This window comes from Xiphias gladius, chromosome 11 (genome assembly GCF_016859285.1).
Source record: "Xiphias gladius isolate SHS-SW01 ecotype Sanya breed wild chromosome 11, ASM1685928v1, whole genome shotgun sequence".
NCBI lineage: Eukaryota > Metazoa > Chordata > Actinopteri > Istiophoriformes > Xiphiidae > Xiphias > Xiphias gladius.
Window position 1 is genome coordinate 5,003,058 of NC_053410.1, and position 25,833 is coordinate 5,028,890.

Sequence of the window (25,833 nt, forward strand, 5' to 3'; positions counted from 1 at the left end):
TATACATACATACATACATACATACATACATACATACATACACACACACACACATATATATACACACACACACACACATACATATATACACACACACACACACACATACATATATACACACACACACACACACACACATATACACACACATACATATACACACACACACACATATACACACACACACACACACACACACACACACACATATACACACACACACACACACACACACACACATATACACACACACACACACACACACACACACACACACACACACACACACACACACATACATATATACACACATACATATATACGCACATACACACACATAGATATATAAATACACATACACATACACACAGGTACACACACAAACACACATATACAGGTACACACACACAAACACACATATACAGGCACACACACACACAAACACACAGTGTATGGGAATTTCTGTGTGGGTTTGCTTAAGAGAGAAAGAGAAGAGCCACAAAAAGAGACATAAGAAAAAGTTCAACATCAGTTAAGCTGAGTTAGTTTTATCTAATTTACAGTGTATATGTCATTTTAAAGGGCTTACATATCTATTCTTCTGAGTTTAAAATGAAACAATGAGATGAAGGTAACAAAAGTGGCCGACAAACAGCATTTGCTGAACTCATCAACTGTTTTTATGCCACAGTATATTGCAGTCTATAGTCTCTTTGTCTCGGTCCTAGACACGTTTAATGGGCACAACCTTTAATGGACTTGTCATGTTGAGAATTTAACTGAGTATTTATTTTTCTATCATGGGACTCAGGTTCAGTTTTACAATTTGCATATATCAACAGTATATTCAATTCTCTAGAGTATTTATACCTTTACGAGAAAATGTAAGTTTCCATTCTTTTTTTGGTGAACTGGGTTGTAGTGTGTAATCTGGAACAGATACAGGATATAATATAATGTAGAAATAACTGTCTGAACTGACTTGTTTTGTCATGTGTACCTAAGGCTGTATTCATTTATTTTTTCGGGGGAAATCGGGGGGTAGAAGAATTAGACAGCAACCGGAAAATACGCACCTCTGTTACGTACATAATTGCCTTGAGTTGTTTTGGCCAATGTTATCCAACATTTTACACATCCAGCAGACAAAAATGATCATCCTTGTGTCGTTTCTGTCTACCTGATGAATGTATTATCACTCTCCTTTTATTTTGGTCTCCACTAAATCCTGAGAATAACCTCCGTCTCCTTTTGCTTCTAGATTCCTGGCTTTCCTCACCAGCTTGTTGCTAACTTTGTCAACTTTGCCATTTTGCACTGAAAAATAGCTGCCAGCTGCTCGAAACAACGTTAATGAGAACAGTGAGACCAACCTAAAATTAAAACAGTTGCGTGATAGTTCTACTCGGGATTGTCACTCTAATACCCTTTTCACACCATAATTAGCAGGTATATTTGTTTTTGTTTTTTAATGTTGGTAAACGCGCTTAAAAAAGGCAATTGACTGCTATCCAATTGCCAGTAGATGACCATGGAGGCCAGTGACTATGTTAGTGCAGTTATTTAGTTACTCTCGCTGTCTTGCCAATGTTGCATCTTGCAGTGTTGCATATGAGGAACAAAATCACCATTGCACGTTGTTCCCATAGACTTAAAAAAAAAACAATAAATTTTCCTGGCTATTAATGCACCAACTTCTGGAACTTCGACGCACCTCATGCCGGAAAAGGGGCGAAAATTAGCGTGTCAACCCGGGTGTCATGTTTCCATCATTGATTACAAAATGCAATGCAATGAAACCTTTCAAACAAAATAATCTTCGTGTAACGATTTTACCTCGTAAATACTGCTGTACTTCCCTGGGACCCAGCCACATTACCTCTTGTTCACCAGGGACCAAAATTTATAAAATGTAGGTAAATTAAAAACACATCAGTGCTCTCATCTTACAAGGACTTAATGCAAGTAAATATAGTACCTCAACCATGAATCCAGGCTAATTAAAATATACTAGGACTCTTATCATTTGGGGACTTGTACTAAGTAATCATCTCTCACCTGGGGCCTGTTCAAGGGTACATTTGTGTTTTGAATTCCCCTCTCTTTAACACTTTTTCAGACTTTTTGCTACTTCAGAGAATCATCTCCACAGAGCTCACAAAGGGGAAGAGAACGAGGACAGGGAGGATGCCCTCAAACAGAAACAAATCATACCTCTTTTTCTGAATGTCACTTCTTTCTGTCCCCTTCTACTTTCATACTGTGCTGTAGTGAATATGCCATGCAGAGTCAGAGAGTTGAGTTACTGAACACATGTTTCTAACAAAGTCCATTTTGTTCAGAGTCCTGAAATATAAACACATAACAACAACAAACACATTCTCAAGTTCATAACGGATCCAGCCTCTTAACAAAGCTGCCTCTGGATGGATCACAGCTATGCAGAAATAAACATATACTGTATATGCAGCAATGTCAGACAGAGGCATTATCATTTGGCATTTTTGCAGTTGAGTGGCTCAATATTTCAACAAACATTACATGTTTGTTGCACACCTGCAATCATGATACCCCTTTAACACTGAAGCAAAAACCTGGGAAAACGTTGGTTCTGTGTTTACAGGTCTGTCAGCAACTGACACTGCTTTGCTTTGGTACAAAGCTGTTTGTAACATCTAACCCTCTTAAGCAAATATTTTTGCTCTTCTCAGTCACAACAACAAATGAACATGATTGTGGAATTTAATTTCTCACATTATATTTTCATATGGCAAAATAAACAAAATGAATTAATTAACAGAGATATCAAGTCAAGGATGACCTCAATAAACAGCAGATTCTCTGTCATGTCCATTGTGTAAACATACGGTGTAAAAACACTGCAACAACAATACATGGAAAAAGAGCAGCAGAACTTCTTAAATCAATTTATTAATTTATTTAAAATGATGATGGTAACACATTTTTTGCCCAAAAATATAATTTGATAGACATCTGTTTATTTTTGCCAGCCAAAAATAAACATTATTGTAAGGGGATATAGTATAATCTAGTAATAGCCGACCTGTGTTCAGTATCCACTGTTAGAAAGGACTCTGACCTAACCTGACAAAGCAGTCAGACTCTAACAGTCAAGATATGGTTTGTCCTGCCAGAGGTTCCAGTTCTCTTACAGATTTAGCACCAAGATAGTTACATCTAAAAGAGAGTGCAGAAAAGCTGAGCGCAGGTGGAAAAAGTCTAAGCTGGATGTTCGTTTTAATTACATGTAGGAGCTACTTTCATCTTTTAATCAGGAAGTGAAAGAGGTGAGAACTGCCCAGTATTCCAACTTGATTCACAGAATAAGAAAAATCCTAAAGCTTTGTTTACTAAAATGGATAGATTGGTGAACCCCGCCCCTCCCCCAGTTCCGATGGTTTCAAATGATGACTGTGAAATGTTATCACTTTCACGGATAAGGTCGCTTACGTAAGGTGTTAGATCTTGCCTTCCCATATCCCTGGGGTTGAATGTCCAGTCCATGTTTCTCTATTCAACCAGTCTAGCCCAATTTCTTCAGTAGAACTCTGTCTCCCAAATGCATCCCTCCTCTAGTCCTCTTGACATTGTTCCAACCTCTCCTTTTAAAGATGTTTTCTGCTCCTTAAGCCCATACATACTCTACATACTCTAATGCCTGCTGATGCAAGGGTATGTTCAGTTCTGTTGCTACTTGACCTAAGTGCAGCTTTAGACACCAGTGACCACTCTATCCTCTTTAATAGGCTTCAGCAATGGGTGGGTTTAACTGGAACTGCCCTTGACTCGTTGCCTCCTGTTTGTCAGATAGGAGTGTTACTGTGGCTACTGATGACTGTCTCCTCATCTGCTCCACTGACTTTTGTTGTGCCCCTATTTCTTATCATTGTTATGTGGACGGTACACATACACATTTGTAAGAATAAATGCAAGAAATAAACAATTGTCCAAAACATCTAGAAAAGTTTGGCTTGAAGACAAAAGCTGGCTGCTTTTAATGACAATGGTCTCCAAATCGTCAGTAGTCTTTCTCTGCTCATCTCTCTCCCTGCTGACCACTTTCCTCCTGTCAGCATGAATCCACCCTGCTGAGGTGTCCTTCGGCAACACATTGTCTGCCTTAGATTTCTCCTGGCTTCAGAGATTCTGCTCTGTGGCATACTGTGTAATTTGTAGGGCTGTAGTCAATCAAAGAAAATCTCTGTCAACTGAAATCGTACCTACTCTTCAACCAATTGGTTGCGGGGGGGGTCTGCACCTTATCTTTAGATTAACTAAGTGCACAGTGCACTGACTGTACTCTACCTGGTACCGTTGTTAGCCTAAATGAAATATAAATAAACATAAAAAGCTAGTATTTGCAGCATAACATATTGAAATATGTCAATTCTGATATGATCACACTCAAAGCTTAAAACGAATAGTTGATGGACCATCCTGACACAGTTAAATCAGCCTACCATTTTTAAATGATATGCCATGTTGGTTGCTTAGCTGTGATATGCAAACTAGTGTTTGCAAAGTTTACACTTTTTGGTCATCCGTTTAAACTAAAAGCAGCCACACCAACAACCTCTTTGACGTGGTGTCAATTGGTTTGGAGTCAACTCCAAGTAAACATTCAGTAAATGTTCAGTAAAGGTTAAATAAGTTAGACCTAACAGTCTATCAGGCTGGGCGTTTCAAAATTGTGAAGACGGGAGGGTGTTTTCAAAACCGTTTCCTTCCTGCTGCCAAAAACAATGGATTAATCCTGGAGGGCTATTGATGTAGCACTTTTCTCCTCATGAAAGTAACACAGGCAATCGTCTGACCTATGAGAATTTGGTCAGATTACAGCATATAAACCAACCAGTCGATCAGTAGACCAGGAAACTACAGCCCTAGTAATTTGACCTCCCTGTAAATTGGAACATGTGACATGATAATATCTAATCTTTGGTGGTGTGTTAGAAAAACTAAATAACTTCCATCTTTTGTGCTCTTAATTGTGCTATATTTTAAAGATTCAATACTCATGAAGACATTCACATATTTTCCTTTCTTTACAAATAACAATCCTCTTAGTGCAGTTCTGGTATTACACAAAATCATTTGTTACACAATGGCGCATTTACAACGATCATAACAGGGTGAAATTGATTTTTTTTTGTGCCTAGATGGGACACTTTCAATTCTCCTGATGGCGTCTCACAACAAAGGCCATTTACAAAACCATTCGATATAGATTTCATTCTGAAAATCTTTGGCTATGCTCAGCCTCAAGGCTTGTTCTGGTTTAGGCTCTAAACCAGTCTGTCCTTTTTCTTCCGTTCTCCCTTTACTCTCTCTGTTATTAACTTTCAATTTTCATGCAATAATCAATTCCTTCACAAGGCAAAATACAAAAAATAAACTAATGATCAAAGATATGAAGTCAAGTACAACCTGACTAAAGGGGCCGGTATACATTCCTTTCATTCAAGGTTTCAAACTTTCATTCAACATATGTAAAACATATTTCCGTTTTGTCTTTCCAGATAACAACCACTGGAATTTGAGCTCTTCAACAGACATCTTTCAGCCAGCTGGAAAAATTTGCCTCCTTCTAACCTGAACGCATTCAGAGTTTATCTCCGAGCATCTTGCATGGGTGACCTATTACATCCACCTCCCCGCCAGTGTTCCAAGCTGGGTCCTTCAACAGCGATGGGAAAATCAACACTTCTGCTCAAGAAAAAGATAAATTTAACAATATATACAAATAATGTATTACACCAAACAACAAACAAATTAAAAAAAAAAAAAATCAGTAGTTTTAAGTTAGAGCTTGAGCTCTTTCCAGTCCTCAAATTGGCCTGAATTATAGGTTCAAGTGTAAATATTAGACCTAAGAACAGTTAACCATAAAACAGAACAATAGCCAAAACACAAAAAATAATAATAATAATAATAATAATCACAGCCTAGACAATAACTAACAACATTTTTCACTTCAGTCAAAGCATCAGTTCATCTCAAGGACACAAAGATACTTTGGAACTGCAACCACCTTGTCTATATGTGTTTTGTACACAGTATATAAAGAGTACATTTAAAAGTAAATTTTCTTTAACCTGCTTTTAAATGTGCATTTCAATCCTCAGAGCAGCTTTGTCCTGACCTTCCCAGAATGTACGCTGACCAGCCTGACAGCTTCCTCTAACAACAAAAGTAAATTAATCCCTCGTGACACAATAACACTTACTAACTTTGCAAATTATTTCCCCACCAACTTAAAATCTTGTCTTCACCCATTAGAGCACCATGTCTGTGTGTGATTCTTGAATGCAATATTTTTCACGAAGCCTCCAGTCACATATTAAATTATGACCGTTCATTTGCAAGCACAATTAATAGTTTAGGATAAACACACACTATACAGTAAGTCTAACCTCTAAACTGTCCTTACAGTATATCAAAAACACAATTTCTGAATGCATACATGGTTTTCACTGGTTTGTTGTCTGTTTGTTTTTTCCTGCAGAAAACCGCCTTCTCCATTGGAAAAAACCTTTTCATCAGCAAGGAAATTAAGTTTCATTCTGAAATAAGACATTCTGCCATTTCAAAGAGGTGACACTTATTGTAAAGAATAAACTAATCAAAAAAATGATAATTTTATAGGGCATTTGGTAATGCAAGGTCAGCATAATGGTGAACAGGATTATTTTCAATATGTTATAGATACACAGATGAACTGTAATGGCCTGTGTAATGATTTTAGGCCAGAATGGGTTTGTGTAAATGGAAATAATGAAATTTCTGCCATTAAATTTTCTAAATTCAGTCTCAAATTGCACCCCATGTAGGAGTGAGTCAAGAGGAAAAAAACTGATGTCAGTGTGTGTTGGTCTCCTGAACAGAAACAGAAACAGAGGGACTGGAAGGAAAACAAGAAATGGCAGATGAGAACAGACATACAGACACACAGACAGAGAAAGAGAAACCAGTTGGTGGGAAATGTACAGACTGGCAGAGAGAAGTATAGCTTTGAGTGCCAGACAGACAGAAAAATAGGCAAACAGACTGAAACAGACTGAGTGCGCGCACACGCACGCAAACACACACACACACACACACACACACACTTATATTTACACATCCACTCTAGTGTAGACCACAATGCCATCAAGCCCTGTGCCCTGTGCTTGGTTTCTCAGTCTTGTACTGCCATCTAGTGGAGACAGCAATTGATTAATTCAGGTGTGCCTTTATTCCAATAAATGTTCTAACTGAGTGACTTGCCATGAACTAACCACATCACAAAGCGTCAGTGTGCTGTAATCTTTGAATCTTCTGAGCACAATTCAAAACCTAATAAGGAGTAAGTAAAACATTGGTAAGAGCTGCAAAAGATTCAACATCTAAAAAGGAAAGGATTAGCTTGACATTGACATCACCCCATGGTGAAAATGTGCTGTTTTTATGAACAGAAGAAGGACCATATTCAGACCTACAGTATTTCCAGATTAAAGGCAAGGAATAACACATAGAAAAGTTCCACAGATCTAGGGGAGAAAAGAGGTTCATCTATGCTAAGTTAGTAAGTCACAAACACTCCTGTCATAAAGTTAATGCATTAACAACAAAAGGTTATACTGTTTAGCAGCACAGCAGAAGGCTGGAAGCATAGTCAAAATTAAATTAAATCAGGCATGCTTGTATCATGCAAATGGTGGAATTGCAACAAAAAAAAGTGCCACATTTTGCTTTAATTACTAGATAGATAGATAGATAGATAGATAGATAGATAGATAGATAGATAGATAGATAGATAGATAGATAGATAGATAGGAGTACTTTATTGTAAAGGGAAATTGCAGACAAAGTTTCCATATTGTATTTCCTACAGCGTCATGTGTTTGGCTGTGGTTTTCCCCCTTTTGGTTTACCTTTACGTCCAACTCTATGTGTACCTCTAGTGTTAAAGAATTAAAAAAAACAAATGGTGTCTGCTTCCATTGCAAACTGCATTCTCCTTTGGCACATCGCTACAAATACGTCCTGGGAGGACATCTGAACCCTTGGATTGTTTTGTACAAAAATGTTAAAATTTGAAGATACCAGCATACAATATTGTCCATCTGCAGCTTCAAAGCAATAAAGACAATAGTAATGGCCCCCAAAATCGGTAATATTTTACTTTCCAGTCCATTCCACTTCAGACCTTGAGAAATAATATCACAAAAAGATGAACATCATGTGAGACAAATAAACCAGCTTACTTAACTATTTCCCATGGTGGCTGGTGACAAGCTGGTTTGGGGATCAGAAAGAAGTAAATTTCCAGTTTGGTTTGAATGCAGCTAGAATATAAGAGTATAGTGTTGTTCTGACTGAAATGCTTGAGCATCTTACCATGTGTATTTTCTATCTTAGAGGCTTCAAAAATGTTGGATCCAATTTGTTTCACTCTATTAATCTGACAAGAAAATAATTGACCCACAGGCCCAGCTTGTCATAATATTTGTCCCTGGTTTGATGCTCTAAGCTTTTGCTCTCGGAGAGTTTCCTAAACTGCTTCCTTCCATCCAATGGTTACAAAGCAACATGACAACCTCGGCCTGGTTACAAACGTGACAGGTCCTGTTCAACGTTTCCTTTTCATTGTTGTTATTGACAGAATTAAAACATATTATTATATGGGAGTTTCTGCCAGATTTTCTGTCATTATCAAATCCGAGTGTGGTTTCCATTTCCACTGATTGTGAATTTAATTAATCTTACTTAACTTGTTGAATTTTATCTAGGATTGCTGATTGGCCAACCAAAGAATTCACTATTAATCTCTTGAATGTTCTTTTGATCACCCAATCAATCAATCAATCAATCAAAGTATCAAAAATGCTGACAAATGTGCATCACAAGCTACGATAGCCCAAATTAATGTAAATACTGAACATGGTACATGGTATAAGTTATTTCCTAAATGCACAGACACCAACAGCTAAAACGTTTTCACTATGTTATCGTATGAGAAAAGCAGAAAAACAAAGAAAAGCCCTTTGCTTTTGGGAAGCTACCACCATCAAAATTTTAGCATTTTTACAACATTAATCTAAATCATTTAGCAAAGTTGGAATAAATTGTCTAGATCAAGTAATTGGTGATCGGGGTAATTGTTTAACTACATGAAATGGCACCTTAAGACAGAGTAAACCTTAAAAACTTTTGTTGTCTTTGTAAGATACATAAGTGGTCAGTTGTTCAGTCTAACACCCACACTGATGAGTTTCCTGTCATGACATTCATGCTGGCAGGGTGGTGGGTACTCTGTGTGTGTGAGTGTGTGTGTGTGTGTGTGTGTGTGTGTGTGTGAGTGTGTGTGTGTGTGAGTGTGTGTGTGTGTGTGTCGTACAGAGTAGCAGCATGTGTGGACATGTTTCTCATTCCATCAGTGACAGCTCTCAGCTGTCCTCCTGTCTGCCTCCCTGTCTCTGTCTGTCTCCCTGTCTCCGTCTGTCTCCCCTTCCCCTACTCTGTCCATCTGTTTTGTCTTTCCTCCTTTCCCCTGCGTTGTCTCTCTTGATGCCTGACTGCACTCTGCTTCTCTATCTCAGTGTTATAAGATGCTATATTGGGGTCACTACTGAAAGAAAAACTTCCACATGTATGAGAAATGACAACAGTGTTGATTTGTGTATTTTCAACAAACACACACACACACACACACACACACACACACACAGACACACACAGACACACACACACTCCCAGCTGTCACTCGTGCCATGAAGTGTGGTGAGAGGTTGGGATGTTGTTGGGTGGGGGAGGTGGAATGGAGCTTGCCATGAGAAACCAGAGCTCAGAGCTCACATACTGGCCGATCCACCTTCCCACTACTCAGTTTGACACCAAAGTGACTGCTACGGCTTTAGTGCATATGTCTTCTTCCAAGTAAAGTCTGTTAATAGGTTAACTTGTGACCTGCTAACTGGTTGACAACAAATTATTAAAACGGATGCTGTAGATTGCAGGGCTTTTCTTATTAAGGTCTGGAGGAGATATGAACCTTCCTAAAATCCAGATCTTGCTGGCATGGATTCTCACTGTATTTGCCGGTAAGTTTTCCTCTGTGTGTGTGTGTGTGTGTGTGTGTGTGTGTGTGTGTGTGTGTGTGTGTGTGTGTGTGTGTGTGTGTGTGTGTCTTGATATTTCAGCCTTCATGGTTATGTTTTTGGACTTTCTGTAGCAGCCCAGATCCTGAAAACTCTTAAGAAGAAAATGTAGTCTTGTTACTTGGGACCAAAGCTCTTTGAATAATAATACTAAATATAGCTAAAAAGAGTATGTTTTTAAGCTATCAAAGAGGGGGACTGACCTGTTGTGGTGACAAGTCTAAATTAAGTGTGACCAACTTCAAGTATTTAGAAAACAACCTCCCTGATTATCCTTTTATGAAACTAATATCTAGTCTACGTTTTCAACAAAGACTGTTTGTGTTGTAGGTATTTAAGCAAAACAAAGCATTTTGTGTGTTGTTAAATTCATGTTCTCTGTGCTGATCTCTTCAGACACTGTACTAGTGTGTCAAGTGGCCATGCTCAGAAACAGGAAAAAAAGTTTCCTGACACATGGCCTTGGCAACCAAAAAAAAAAAAAAAAGCTACAATACATGTACATAAGAATCATAATTCTTATCATCAATGATTCTTAAATTGTATACAATATCATCACCCTTACTATATACTAGTAAAATATCAACAGCTTACAGCTTAATCTTTAAATATGATATCCAGCCTGTTGCTTTCTGTGCAAAGAACTTCTAGAAATGAATGAGTCTTAGCATCTGTCCTTCAGGAACACCAAAAGAGATAGCTCAGCATTATTAGCTTTCCCCATTGCCTTTATATTTAAGGCATTTACTGTAGCTGGTGTCCTCAAGAATAATTCATAACCATTGGGCAAGTATGGATTAGTGTCTTTGTTCAAGGACACTTACACTTGGACAGGACACATTCTTGTTGATGAACACATTGTCTCTTGGGAGAATCATACCTGTGACCTTTCAAGTACCAGACAGTTTAACAACTAAGCCTACCCTGCTTCCCCTAAGAGCACTTTGAAGATTTGTAAGTCATCCTTATTTCTATGTTTGATATATATCTACTTTTGAATGATTTTCTATATCATTTAGACAAATGTTTTGCCCATGAAGTGCATGGTTGACTTATCCTCATCCACTGAGCCCTACAAATTAATACACTAAACATTAATTAAAAATGATCATACTATACGTATTTTACATACTCTGCTTTCAAAGGAAGACAGTAATTATAACATAATGCGACTAGTTTATCTGATACACAGCAAAAAGCAAATGAAGAGACCATGACTTCAGTTACTGAAAACATCTACTTAACATCAAATTGCATCATCCACTCATACCTATCATGAAGCATTAGGAATTTGGCAGTATTTTACTTCTTAATTTTAAGAAATTAGGTAGAAGGAACAAGAGCAGGACATTTCCCAAGTGCCCTGTGCTTAATACAAGTAAAGGCATAAATGCGGCTCAGTATATAGAGTTGGAATAGACAGAATTAACTCACCATGATATCATCCACTTTAACCTAAAAAGGCTAGCAGAGAGTTCCGATCAGGTCTTAATAGAAAGCTTTGATATTTTGAAACCGCTTTAGTCAGTGCTAGATCAATAAAAAATATGTTTTTAAGGTTAATCACCACTGCCAATTTGTTTATCATTTAAATTGTGCTTTCATTTTGGTAGCATACCTTACTTTAGATTTTCATGTACTGAATCAGTGTTTAACTTAGTTCTGTCAATATCAAGCATTCATTGTCTGCACAAGAGATTACCATTCTAGTAATTTCAATAGGAATTACTTTTACTTATCCTTCCTAATTAAGTGAGTACTGGCACATTTTATGAGACAGAGTGGTGACAAATTGATGTGATGGCAAGATAGAGGTAATGTGTCAGGATGAATGGATGCAGCCTGTAAGCCACCAGTTGGACATTATCTGCATCACTGCAGATGTGCAATAAAAATGGTGCTCAGTTAATCATTTGAAGGGCTTTACTCCCAGATGCTATGCGTTCACTTTGAAAAATATTTACTAGCTGAAGCTTGTATTTCAGTATATCAAACGGATTATTCCTGCATCAAAACATGACTGTTTTGTCTCAGGTTAAATAAATGAAGATCCTCAGATGACGTAACTTTTAAAGTTAACCATGCTGTGCCCTGTCATAACACTCTTTCATAAGCATACGGGCCATATTTAACAATTGTATGGTATCAGAATTAACATCATCCCTTGTGATAGCAAAAACTGTTATCTAGAGTCTCAAGAGCAAGGGTAAAAGTGATTAAGACTGCAGTCTAAAAGTCATAACCTGAACAGCTGGAACATGAAATCTTGCTCATCTTCGTAATTCTTAAAACATCACAGCAATTGCATCAGGACTGCTTATTTCCCAAAGAAGGACTATAAAGGAGTATGGCAAATATATAGTATCCTAAAAAGTCACTGACCGGTGTTTTATAATAGCCATCATCATTCTCATTATGTTTATGTACTGTGTATATATGAAATCACACTCTCATGCAAATGTGGTCATTTAAAGTGATTCACAAACAAGAAATAATAAGTTGCTGCTAAGAATAGGTGCTATATGTGATGGCAGAATTCTCCAAAAGTTACAAATTTGCAATTTAAAGAACAAAGATCCAGTTACCTGTGTCCCCTGGAAGGGCCAGAATGCAGCAACTCAAAACATATTAAGATAACCTACATTTAGTTGTATGTATTTCATTTAATTTTAGGTTGATTTTTAATCAAGTTACCCAAACATTATCATTTTTCAGTTATCTACATGATCAACAGGAAAATTCAGGTTTTGCTGACTCATCTATTGGCCTTCTGTTTTATACCAATGTTTGACTATTATGCGGCACAGATTGATTTCACAGCGGAGGAGGAGGAGGACATTTATTTCACTGACAAGAGCCTTAATGGACAAGAATGCCATGTAGCCATGAGATATTTTGTGTTTTTTGAATAAGAGGTGTGGCTGTCATCACAGACACAATGCAATGATCAAAGCTAACTAGCTATCTATAGCCAACCATACCCATTCAGCTACATTTGACTGAATGCAACAATTCATGTCAATCCTGTGGAAGCAGACAGACAAGGCAGTTTGAGAGTGAGTGCCTGTTTTTTTCCCCTTCAAATGCACTGTAATAGTAGCATTGATTCACTTTCCTAAACAGCATTTTCCCAGCCCTTCATGTGACACAAACCAGAGACATTTGATCAAGAGCTTGCTTTGTGTCCTCTATTTCATTATGGAATCAAATGCAACTTAAAAAATGTCCACACTCAGACTTTTGTTACTTTTCAGCTAGAAAGAGGCACAAAAATGGAAAGAGCATAGGCTGTGGCAGTGGCAGCTGTGCCTAAAATGTGGCAATGGCAGTTAAGTATCATGCGGATTTGAGAATGGGCAATGATTGACAGCTCCAAGTGGCTCCTTCCTTCCTCCCTTCTATTTTTGTATGTGGCCAGATCAAAGAATGCTAGCAGTACAACAGACAGGGAGCAGGCAGCCAGTGACAGACAGAGACAATGGCAGAAGGCCAGGGAAATGGACATCAGCATCAACACAACAACACTACACTCTTTATCCTGATCTTTCAGAAAGATCCCAAACCCATCTGTGTGTGTGTGTGTGTGTGTGTGTGTGTGTGTGTGTGTGTGTGTGTGTGTGTGTGTGTGTGTGTGTGTGTGTGTGTGTGTGTGTGTGCGTGTCTCATAGGCTGCTTCTGGGGACAAATTTCAGACTAAAGACCAGTTAATTGGGGATGGCTCATCCATTCGGGAACAAAAGCCAAGTCCCCCATTGACTTTTGGGTCAGGGGTGTGTGTGTGCGTGTCTATGTGTGCGTGCATGCATGCGTGTGTGCGTGCGTGCGTTTCCTCTGCTCTTGCTGGCTAAATGAAACAAGATCCTCATCTGCTCGGCTCAGGCTGAGTGTGGATCACCGGCAGATTCCAGAAATAACATGCAAAGGATGTAACTGATCACAAGTTACATCCTTAGCAGACTATGCAGACAATGCTAATCTGCTGCGTCATCTGCGTCATATTATAATAAAATTACATAAGGTGTGTGATTACATGCAAAAGTCCGCTTGTTGAACGAAATACATACTACTACAGTAATAGTGCCTACACTCTTGCAAGAAAAAGATGCATCAAAGTCAAGTTAGTGCTTCCTTGAAAGTTGTAACCAACCAAGCGGACACTGTGAAAGTATGTGGGGTAATTTCACAAAAGATATGGCCATTTTTTTCTAACCAAACCAGTATCTGGCTGATCCAATATAATACTGTATATTATATATATATATATATATATATATATATATATATATATATATATATATATATATATATATATATATATATATATATATATATATATATATATATATATATATATATATATATATAAAAATGAAAGGTCATGTGGATTCAAAACCTTTATGGGTTCAAAAAGTATGCATCAGTTTACAGTTTACCATGGTAAAGCAGCTTAAAGTTTTGCCTACTGCCAACAACTAGTCTGCTGAGGTTTAGTTGATGATGTAGTGTACAGACATTATAACCTTTGTTCCAGAAACAAAAGGTCAAAACCCAATTATACATCACAGCTTTTGTTTTCACTGGAATTAGCACAACTTATTTGTGGTAGATGCAATATTATTGAGCTATGCAGTAAACAACCCAGCCACACATAACACCAACTTTAGCTGTGTAAACAAGGACTGTAAAACTGCCAGAATCTAATCAACAATCCAAAATGGTGTGCTTTCCATTTGAATGTGAAGAAAGTTCCATTAAAAAGGTCCCTACACCTGATAGCCGTTCTGACAGATCAACGGTTGCAGTTCAATGGAGCTGCAGAGTCAAGCAGGATGACTCTGAGTAAGCAAATAAAAAATTAAGTAATTAATAAAAAATTTAGTAAGTTATTTTCTGTATCATTTAGGCTATTCAAAAATCTGTGTCTTGGTCATCAGTAAGGCTGCTATAATCAATAGTGGGCTGTAGGACATGTTCACAGTTCATGTCTCGTAGGCATAGCATAATTTATATGCTACTAAATGCATGGCTTTAAAAAACAAAACTGTAAGTCAGTTAGCTGGAAAAACATTCTGTATGAAGAGGTGTTAAATATAGGTTAACTATTCTGAACTCTAATAGATCCAGACCTAATGTCAAATGGATTGGCCAGGCCTGGTTTCTCAAACACCCTCTTAGCACTCAGATTAGGTTTGCTCCAAGGACTTTATACAGAAACAGACTTGATCGCTGTGCTTAGACAGCTCATGTGACATTCAGTGCAGAGGCTTTTCACCAATATGGAACGCAAGTCACTTGATTGTTGAGGCTGTTGATCTTTCTGCATCTGCCTGTCCTTGCCTCTCCCTCATCTGATAATTCCTCTCTCTTAGGGTCTTTCTCTCTTCCTATTCCTATTCTTTATCCCTCTCTCCATCTCTCTCGGTCACAGTGAAGGGTTTCACGTTGCCCGTTGTAAGCCAGGGAAATGTTTGGTGTTTGAATCACAGTTAAATGTAATCTGTTGGCTTACCTCTCATTTCAGCTTTGATTTCAGTTCCGGTGTGAAAACATTTGTGGGGACATTGGCGTCAGCTGGGTATGGCAATATGTCATACTCACTATGTACCTCAGCCAATTTGAGCCCAAATTAAATTTGTAATGTGTGTGAGTCTGAATGTGTGTAGCAGTTTGTGTACAACATAAATATGTACATTACTGACATTAGTTCCAAGTAAAGTTTGAAAGTTTCTAAATTTAATTCCTCCACACCGCCAACTCCGTGGCCCCCAAGTCACTATTTTCCTGTTTTTATCAGTCACTCAGTCTGGCTTATCTCTAACCTTATTTTGATATGCATCAAGTGAAGACTGTGAAACAAATAAGGCTGATTGCCGGACTGAATTTGTGTGAATGTCTGTTTGTCCTAGGTCCAGTATTCTGCTCAGAAGATGAGACTCGTCTGGTGAAAAACCTGTTTATTGGTTACAACAAGGTGGTTCGTCCCGTTAACCACTTCAGTGAAGCCGTAGTAGTCACAGTGGGACTGCAGCTAATACAGCTTATCAGTGTGGTAAGTAAGAGGGAGAGACTTGGCATTGCCAAAGCAAAATTTAAAAAAAAAAAAAGGTCAATTAATTTACTTAATTGAAGTAGCATGACATAATGCTCCCCCTATTTTCATTTGAGGATTTCAGGCTTCCTCCAAATACTAAGGCGTTTTGTTTGTAAAGAAACAAAACAGACATTTTGTCTGTTTTTACATTATGAAAGAAATCAATGACAGTCATTACTCTAACTTGACAGCTATTTCTTGTCCCTGTATTTTTTTTTTTTTTTTAAATACACTGTAACATTGGTAATTCTATTTTTAGGTAGACTTATAGGCTTTATACTCTTCTGCTTGGTACATGGATATTGCACTCTCTCTCTTTTTTTTTCGAAACACTTTTCCCTTCCGTTGTATTTCCTGGCAAAGAAAGTATAGGCACCACTGTGGAGACCATCACTGAACTGGAGAGGGCTACAACTCAGAGTAACAGAGCTTACTTTTGCCAGAGTAGTTTTCATAAACACTCCAACTTCTGCTGTTTTAGTTATGCAAAAACCGCTGCTTTGTACAATATTGCAGTACTTTCAACCCCCGAGATACGTTGTCAGCACAATTTTAAACTACAGCTTAATACAAATACAATTTGTCATAATTTACCAACTTAAAAATGTTCTCAGTGTATTATACGGCCACAAAACAGGGTATTTGGTTAATACAGCAATAGACAAAATGTTCAACGCTTTGTAAAAGGGGCCCTCCATAACATTCTGTGGCAGTCACTTTTTAAGATTTGGATAGCGTCATCACGAAACTTAGCAATGACCCTGAAGTAAAGCCATGCTGCCAACAAGTCTGAGGTGAAATATGGGATTTATCAAATAAATTCACAGCATCCAACATATCTAAGTATAAGCAAACAGTCCCACTGACAAGAGAAAAAGTCACGGCAACCAATGAAAAAGTAAAGCTATGCCACTGTCCTTGGTACTGAAATTAACAATGCAAGTCTTACAACCTCATCAGTCAACATAGAAAAGCTGACATTTATGCACTGGTCAAGTGATGCGAAATGATGACAGAAAATATTTTGTAACATCTTCAGTATTTCTTCCAAATGACCTGATCTGCAATAAACTCAAGAAACAAGGTTTAGTTCTATGACTGTGTCACATACACACAAAGTTACAAGCACTTAAGGCATGTGATGGCATGGCAGCCAAAATAACGCAAAACAGTCAGTCATGAGGGAGGTTTGGGCACACTGTAAAGACCAAGGCTACTATTCAAATGAATCCAGCCACCCTCCCTTCATGAGAACACAATGCAACAAGAGGACAGTGACCTAAATGTCAACAGGCTGTCACCTTAAGGATATGCCATAACATCATAGGCCGGGGTCAGAACAAGTGTACAGATTGATCGATGGCACGGCGGCCACAAAACACAATTAGGACAACACAAGCAGCATGCAAATAAGAATGAGTTGTTCTTACCGTTTGTAGCTCTCCTTCTGCGCCTATAGCCAGCTTCACGCGTCTGTAAAGATGATGACCAGGGCTGAAATTGCTTCTTGATAAGTCCCTTGACAACACTTACTACTCCTTTTCAGAGGCTGAAAAAGTCCTCTCGGATAAAAGAAAAGGTCACAGCATCCAATGGATCACAATGAATAAAGCTACGCTTCTGCCCTTGACACTGAAATAAACCAGGCAGGTCTGACAACCTCATCAGTCAATACGGAAAAGATAACATTTATGCACTGGTCAACTGATGTGAAATGACAACGGAAAATATTTTATAACACCTTTAGCGTTTCCTTAAGAATGACCTATTCTGCAACTTCTATGAATGTGTCACATACAGACAAAAAAAAAAAAATCACACCATGTGATGGCATAGCAGCCAAATAAAATGCAAAACAGTCAGTCTTGAGGGTTTTTTAGGCACACTGTAAAGACCAAGGCTACTATTCACATGAATCCAGCCACGCTCCTTTCTCTGAGAACACAATGCCAGTGACCTGAATGACAACAGCCTGTCACCTTAAGGATATGCCACAACTTCATAGGCCGGGGTCACGGCAACTGTACAGGCAAGGTGATGGCACGTCGGCCACAAAACACAACGTAAATAAAAATAAAAATAAAAATAGTTGCTCTTACTGTTTGTAGCTCTCCTTCTGCGCCTATAGCTTCTGTGAAATGATGACCAGGGCTGAAATTGCTTCTTGACAAGTCCGTCGACGAGGGCCGAGGGCCGAGGTCCTCTTCTCTCCTCTTCGGGCCGCAGTATCCAGTTCGCCCACGGGCTGTCGCTAGTGGAAAACAATTAACTGACATTAGCGGTGTTGACTTAAAAAAAAAAAAAAAAACAAAACTTTACTACTGCTACTGCTGCTGCTGCTGCTGCTGTGGGCAAACACCAGTCATTCTTGCTAACATTAAAATGTGAACTACCATTAACATTAGCTACGCCAAACCGTTTCCGAGAAAGATTTGAACAAACTTTTAACGGTACCGGCGAGTTTGGACGCCAAGGCGGATGTCTCCGTCTTCAGTTCGTTTATTTTAATTTTACAATCACGAAAGCTAGTTCACTGTCCCTCTGTGGCAACAACACTTGGGAAAATAGCAAATAGCCTGTAACGTTTTGACCAAAAGTCAAACTCGCGTTTGCTCGGCCGTTAATATTTAAATTGTACGATCAAAGGGCTCCTGCGCGCGCGCGCAACCGCTTCCACTTCAAGCGGAAATGGAAGGGAAAGTTTTGCCTCTGATTTTACTTTGGATCTGATCAAGTCAAGCTCAGGAAGACAAACAGGGATCATAAACATGACAAATTAAATCTTTAATCTTTGACTAATAATAATAATAATAATAATACTTGCTACTGACTGTTTGCTGTCTTTCTCTGTGTGTCTCAGGATGAAGTTAACCAGATTGTGACCAGTAATGTCCGTCTCAGACAGGTAAATGTGACTGATGAACAGCAGTGGAAGAAGTGAATGGAAAAAAATATATATACTCCATTACAAGTAAAAGTCCAGCGTTCATATCATTCAAGTATGAAAAGTAAAAGTACTTGTTATGCCCCATTCAGTGTTATACCTATTTATATATTAATGGACTGCAGTATTAGGATTGTTTCATTGACATGTACATGTAAGCAACATTTTAATGTCAAAGTGGAGCTATTTTTAACAGTTTATACTGTTGGGTTGTCTAGTTTATAACAATGTGTATTTTATGAACTGACCATGTGTTTTACCTGTAAAATATTGATCTGAAAAGTAGCTAATAACTAAAGCTGTCAAATCAATGTAGTGGAGTAAAAAGTACAATATTTCCCCCTGAAGTGGTGGAATAGAAGTATAAAGTAGTAGGACTTGGAAATACTGAGGTAAAGTAAAGGCTCCTCAAAATTGTACTTTAGTTTTGAACTCATGTCAACAAAATATATGCTAACCATTCATCTAGAAATCTCAATCACGATGGCAAATAACTCGCAAAGATTGGTTCGCTGCATTGCAAATTAGTAAATGTAACAACGTTGGGAGATCCTAGACTCCATATACTATATGTTAGGAAGACTATCTCTGTTACTTCTGTAGTACAGTCAGTCAAGGTTATTGTCATTTTGAGGAAGTAATGCAACGCTTCACTTTGCTCATAACTGTCAATGCTTTTACCAGCAAGCACAGCGTTTCTGTTCATGTAGCTTAACTTCCCTGGAAATTAATGCTGTTTAATTTTTACCATAACAGACCGACATACCTGTGAAACCTACTATGCAATTACTGAGTTATCCTAAACTATTAATCATAGATTTTAGTAATGAATCTGCTGTATAATGTATATACTTAGCTCCAGTTGCTTCACATGTTTAAATGTACTGAAGTTGCTTTGTGTATATATATCACAAATTAGATCACAAATGAGTGATCTTTATTTTGTTTTGTTTTTTGTTTTGTTTTTTCAGGGGATGGTAATCTAAATAAGATCTAGATTTCTATTTGCTTCACTGTGAACTGTATTTGTACTGTAGATGACAACTTGTATTTAATGCTCTAATTGGAATAAAACAACTAAACTGGTCTTTATCAGTACATTGGTAGATCAAATGATCTAAAGTTTTTCCAATTTTCACCCCAGCAATGGTTAGATGTGAACCTGAACTGGAATCCAGATGATTATGGAGGCATCAGAAAGATCAGAATCCCGTCAACCGACATATGGAAACCTGACCTGGTGCTATACAACAAGTACACACACATTCCCTGTCTTTTCGATATATACTCAAACACATAACTTCATTTAGCATTCCATAAACATCTCACTGCCTCTTCACTCTCCAACTGCTTTGCTCCTCTGCAGTGCTGACGGGGACTTTGCCATCATCCATGAGACCAAAGTCCTGCTGGAGTACACTGGGAAGATAACGTGGAACCCTCCAGCCATCTTTAAGAGTTACTGTGAGATTATTGTCCTCCATTTCCCGTTCGACCTGCAGAACTGTAGCATGAAACTGGGAACCTGGACATATGATGGACTGTTGGTCGTCATCAACCCAGTGAGTGCAACTGATAAATTCATAGGGTTATTATTTTGACAGATTAGCACGAACGGCGGGAATAATCAGAAGTGTATGTTTATTTCAACATACTACAAATTTAGTAACTATCCACCTCAAAAATTAATCACTCCAGTCATATTAGGATATCAAAATGGTACGGGATCATAAACTTTATCCCATTTAAAGACTAACTTTCGCAAGAATACCAGAAGAGTAAACGCATGTTTTATAAAATTAATGATGTATAAATGCATAATTACAAAATATTAAAAGCAGAATATGAAAACACTGGAGCTTAAAACATGTACCCTCCAAATCCAACTGTACTTACCGTTATACCTTTTTTAATACCCTTTTACTTTTGTAGTACAGTATTTTCTCCTCGTCTGTCTTTTAGGACAACGATCGACCAGACCTCAGTAACTTTATGGAGTCCGGAGAGTGGGTGCTAAAGGACTACAGGAGCTGGAAACACTGGGTTTACTACACCTGCTGTCCCAATACACCCTACCTGGACATCACCTACCATTTCCTGATGCTGCGGCTGCCTCTTTATTTTATCGTCAACGTCATCATTCCCTGTATGCTGTTTTCTTTTCTTACCGGACTGGTCTTCTACCTGCCTACTGACTCTGGTGCGTAGATCCCGGTGGGTTTTGGAGTGCGTATGAACCAAGTACGTTCAGAAATCAAGTAGGCATGACCATGCCCCCATTGGTTCAGTTGTCACAGGTATATCTCATTTTAATTTTATTTGCTCACATGTGGCACAGCTCAGATATGTATCATGAATGTGAAACTGTGAAAAAGCACAGGAAATGAAATATCTTCAAATGCTTTTAGGCCACTTTCATATGTGGAAAAGCCACTAAATCCAAGAGGATTTGGAAACCTATCCATGTGACTTTCCTTTAAACTAAGAGAGTGGAATTTTCCCGTTATTTGTTTGTACTACATGAACTGCACTACATACTCAGGTGTGATTCTGTAACACGTTAACAGAATATTGACAAGAAAGGTGTTAGTTTACCAATTTGTCTGTAAACCCCTAACTCGCCACCAGTTGCTGCGATGAGAGCTTTTTGAAATTTGTGAACCTGTCTACACACTACACTGTTGTATCTTGAATCGGGGGTGATATTTATTGCATCAACAATATCGCTCAAATTCAGGTCACCGCTGTACATAACACTAAATGGAAATATGGTAAATACAGTAAAGTTTATTTATGTACCCATATGGGTTTTTATGCAATAAATCCTTAAATTCATATATAGGCAGAAATGTGAAGCTGAGCATCAAAACCTGCAGTGTAAAAGTAGCCTGAATGTCTGTCTTTGTGTGTCCATCTCTCTGTCTCCAGGTGAAAAGATGACTCTCTCCATCTCTGTCCTGCTGTCTCTCACTGTCTTCCTGCTGGTTATTGTGGAGCTGATCCCCTCCACGTCCAGCGCTGTTCCTCTAATAGGGAAATACATGCTCTTCACAATGGTGTTCGTCATCGCCTCCATCATCATCACTGTCATCGTCATTAACACACATCACCGCTCGCCCAGCACGCACACCATGCCTGCGTGGATCCGCAAGGTTCATGTTTCGTTTTCATTAATTACCCTTGATAATTTAAGAAATTCAATCGCAGTCGTATGGGCCTAATTTAAAAAAAAAAAAAAAAAAAAAAAAAAAAGGTTTGAAAGGAATGTAATCAACACCCACATCTCGCCGTCTCAGGTCTTCATTGAAACCATTCCCAACATGATGTTCTTCTCAACAATGAAGCGCCCCAGTCAGGAGATCCGACAGAAGAGATTGTTCCCCACTGACATGGACATCTCTGACATCTCAGGCAAGACTGCAGCTAAAATGACTGATCCCAGAGAGCATTTTCACAGAGCCAGATTTTCCATACTGTTGGCGTGTTAGTGTAACAGTCAGGTGTGTGGGTGGAGAAGTTTTACATAATCCCACCTGACCTCAGATGTGGAGAAATACTAATTAAAACACAAAACTTTTGCGATATGATTTATGTTTAAGAATCAAAATACACTAAATCAGTCAGTAATAGGAGAATTATTGGGGAAGACATTGAACCCTAAAATTGTCCAGGATGCTGTATCTCTTTGCGTGCCCCCACTACTACAACCTGTACCTGCTTTTTCCCCTACAGGCAACCCCACCCCGACAAGTGTCACCTACCAGTCTCCCATCATTAAAAACCCTGATGTTCGCAGCGCCATTGAAGGGGTGAAGTACATCGCCGAGACCATGAAATCAGACGAGGAATCTAACAATGTAAGCCAACGCCTGCATGAGTAATGGATACAAGGTTATCAATCCACACAAGTTTATGAAATTCATAAAACAGCCAGGAATTCAGCTGATCAACCATCCATATGTTTATCAAAAACTAAAAAGTGTCTACCAAGGCTGCACAATCCTCATAATGTCGAATTTTAATCATAGAAAATGTTTATATATTTTTTTATTTTTCTAATCCAAATCTGCATCTTTATCCAAAAATAGTAGTACACAAAAAAAACTGAATGAAATGAAAGTGAATTTGATTTACCTTTTTTTCATTCTAGTAAATGTAGCAGCAAAAGTAGGAAAAAATTAATTAAATTTCACGTTGACTTTCTTAGGTCTTGTCATCACGTCACCACAAACTCTGTGAACTCACTTCACCCGGCCAAAAGAAATAGTCCTAAAGCAATTTCTTGTTTTTACGCTTTGGTTTTTATATGGATTAAACAAACACGATGGGCAGATGGTTTTCCCGTTTTCACTCTTTAAGCTAAACTAAGCCCACAGCTTCTGAGTGTAGCCTCATATTTACCGTATAGATATGAGAGTTTTATCAATCTTACCATCTCTCTACCAATTACTGTATTTCTTAAAATGTCCAACTATTTCTTTAACTTTTCAATATATTTCAATGAAATATGTTGTTTTTTTAAATATCCTGCTAACTAGATCAAACAAACCAACTGCACGAAAAAAAAAACATCCTCTTTGGCATCGGCAATCGGCAAAAAAGTCAACACATGGAGGAGCCTATAACCAGTGATGCAGTGGCAAATTTTAGCAATATGTAGGCAATTGTTCTTTAAATACCAATCAGGGATTATCATGAAGCAAACCAATTTGCCAGATCCATCTGATATCACTTACTATTATTACTTTTAGCAACTGGTCATTAAATAATTTGCCAACATTTGGAAGTTTCTTGTGTGTCTGTCAAGCAGACTTTAAAACATAAAGCAGCAAATTTGATCAAAACATCAACCATATTGCCTTTGTCAAGGCGACCGGAGGCAGTACCAAACTCTTTACAGTGTATCACTGGTTCAGAATGACTCGTGGCATGAGTGTCACTTACTAATAAGTAAATGCCCAAATGATGGACGTCCAAAGTCAGAAGTCCTCAAACGTGACTTTTCTCTCCTCCTCATCTCGTCTCACCCCAGGCGGCAGAGGAGTGGAAGTTCGTTGCCATGGTTTTGGACCACATCCTGCTCTGCGTGTTCATGGCCGTGTGCATCATCGGGACACTTGCCGTCTTTGCTGGGAGACTCATCGAGCTCAACATGCTGTAGGGGCCCGGCCCATGAAGGAGTACGTGGGTTATCAGAATAGACGTCAGACTTGCAGAGGCATGAGAAAGGTTTCCATCTGTGGGCCGGTTAAGGTTGTGTTTGCTCTCTTTCTCCCTCTGTCTCTCAACAGACACAGACAGACACACATTGAGGGGATTTTTAAATGCTGTAAAGTGCTGTCACTCTCATGTCACCTTCAGATGTGTCAGTTTGTGTTTACTATGACTGAGGAGACTGCAGGTTAAGGGGCAAATCCAGGCATCTTCGAGGCATGAGTCCGGTGATGTAGATGGGTCATTCTTGAATCTATCCTTGTCACTAACAATTTGTCTATTGGTTTTTGTTGTTTTTCTACATTGCTTTATTGCTGCCATCACTCTGGTGGGCTCTATGAGTGTTTAAGGTCCGGGTCAGAGAATTTTCTTAAATGTTAAAACAGAAGAAAAAAAAAAAAGGTTTAACATGAACTTGACCGTTACTGTGGGTTAAGACGAGGGCTTCAGCTTAGAGTCACTGTCTATGTGGAAACCTGACTTGGATGTTACAGGAAGGGGAAGAGGACGTGTTCAGCTTGTTCAAGGCAGAACTACTAATTTAACAGTATTTCAGTCCAATTTTATTGCCAGTTATATAGACTGAGTCAGGATGATGACATTGTCTTCGTCTTTGAGTGCAGGCAAGATAATTTCCTGCCTGGAAGTTTTATTGTTTTGTTTTGTCTAACACTCAAATGACTTCTAAAGTTTCATTTATGTTTATGGGTTAAGGTTGTGAATTGTGGTGTAACATTCAGATCACAGGAGTTGATTCAGAAATAGAAAACTACTTCAAATATTCATCGGATAGTGGCAAGGTTTGCTTTGTCACTGATGCATGTAAATTCCCCTAAACTCTGTTGTGCATTTGTTTAAGGCTCATAATTTTGATTATTATTTTTGATAAATGATTTGATTTATAACCACACTGAAGGACTGTGGTTGAAAATCTGTTAAACCTTATTTGCATATTTTTCAGCGACTATCTGTTAAAAAAAAAAAAAAATAAAGACAACAGACCCGAAGTCTGTTCCAGGCAGAGTTACTGGTGAATGTGTAGCCAACAAACTGAGTTTGTTTGAGAAACTCCGTTCTCAGGCAGCCATCTCAAAGCTGATGCGCTGCTCCTCTAAAAAGCAGCATAGGTGACCTGACCTCTCTCTTTCCTATTAACACTCACTTTTAGTAGGTTTAGATTTGTCACTTCTTGTGCATGGAGATCTTGGACCTTGAAAATTCCATGAAATTTAAACTTGTGGCTGCTGCAGTGTTGGTGCCTGTGTTTACAGCGACCAGCCGAAAGCAACTTGATTTATTTTGCAGCTGTGGTTTCTTAGGACAAGAGACAAGACCATCTAGTTCAGTTTAATTAGACAGTAGAGTTCTGTAAAGTCATATTGCACTGACCATTTGTTGTGGTTTTTTATATTTGTAGTTGTGTA

The 25,833-nt window shown here is 38.4% G+C and overlaps 1 protein-coding gene and 1 long non-coding RNA gene across 2 annotated transcripts in view; one reads left to right on the top strand and one right to left on the bottom strand.

Annotated features, from left to right (window-relative positions):
* Positions 1-18,462, bottom strand: part of LOC120796745 — a 142,197-nt gene extending 123,735 nt beyond the window's left edge. The window contains exons 1-2 of the long non-coding RNA XR_005708417.1: positions 18,351-18,462; positions 17,682-17,724 (exon numbers count right to left, since the gene is read on the bottom strand). This is a non-coding gene — a long non-coding RNA (uncharacterized LOC120796745). The remainder of the gene's footprint in view (positions 1-17,681; positions 17,725-18,350) is intronic.
* chrna1 (cholinergic receptor, nicotinic, alpha 1 (muscle)) lies at positions 9,822-25,397 on the top strand. The gene is made up of 10 exons (XM_040139772.1): positions 9,822-10,103; positions 16,067-16,209; positions 19,112-19,156; positions 20,340-20,449; positions 20,562-20,757; positions 21,158-21,395; positions 22,124-22,347; positions 22,492-22,606; positions 22,928-23,052; positions 24,228-25,397. Exons 1-10 carry the CDS (start codon positions 10,049-10,051, stop codon positions 24,354-24,356), a joined length of 1,380 nt encoding a protein of 459 aa, XP_039995706.1. The 5' UTR covers positions 9,822-10,048; the 3' UTR covers positions 24,357-25,397.
* Positions 25,398-25,833: the final 436 nt, after the last annotated feature.

Excerpts from the sequence above, each read along its gene's own strand:
- chrna1 (XM_040139772.1), top strand. The coding sequence starts at position 10,049 with ATGAACCTTCCTAAAATCCAGATCTTGCTGGCATGGATTCTCACTGTA. Across the intron at positions 10,104-16,066 it reads GATTCTCACTGTATTTGCCG|GTCCAGTATTCTGCTCAGAA; the intron begins GTAAGTTTTCCT and ends TGTTTGTCCTAG. Across the intron at positions 20,758-21,157 it reads TGTTGGTCGTCATCAACCCA|GACAACGATCGACCAGACCT; the intron begins GTGAGTGCAACT and ends TCTGTCTTTTAG.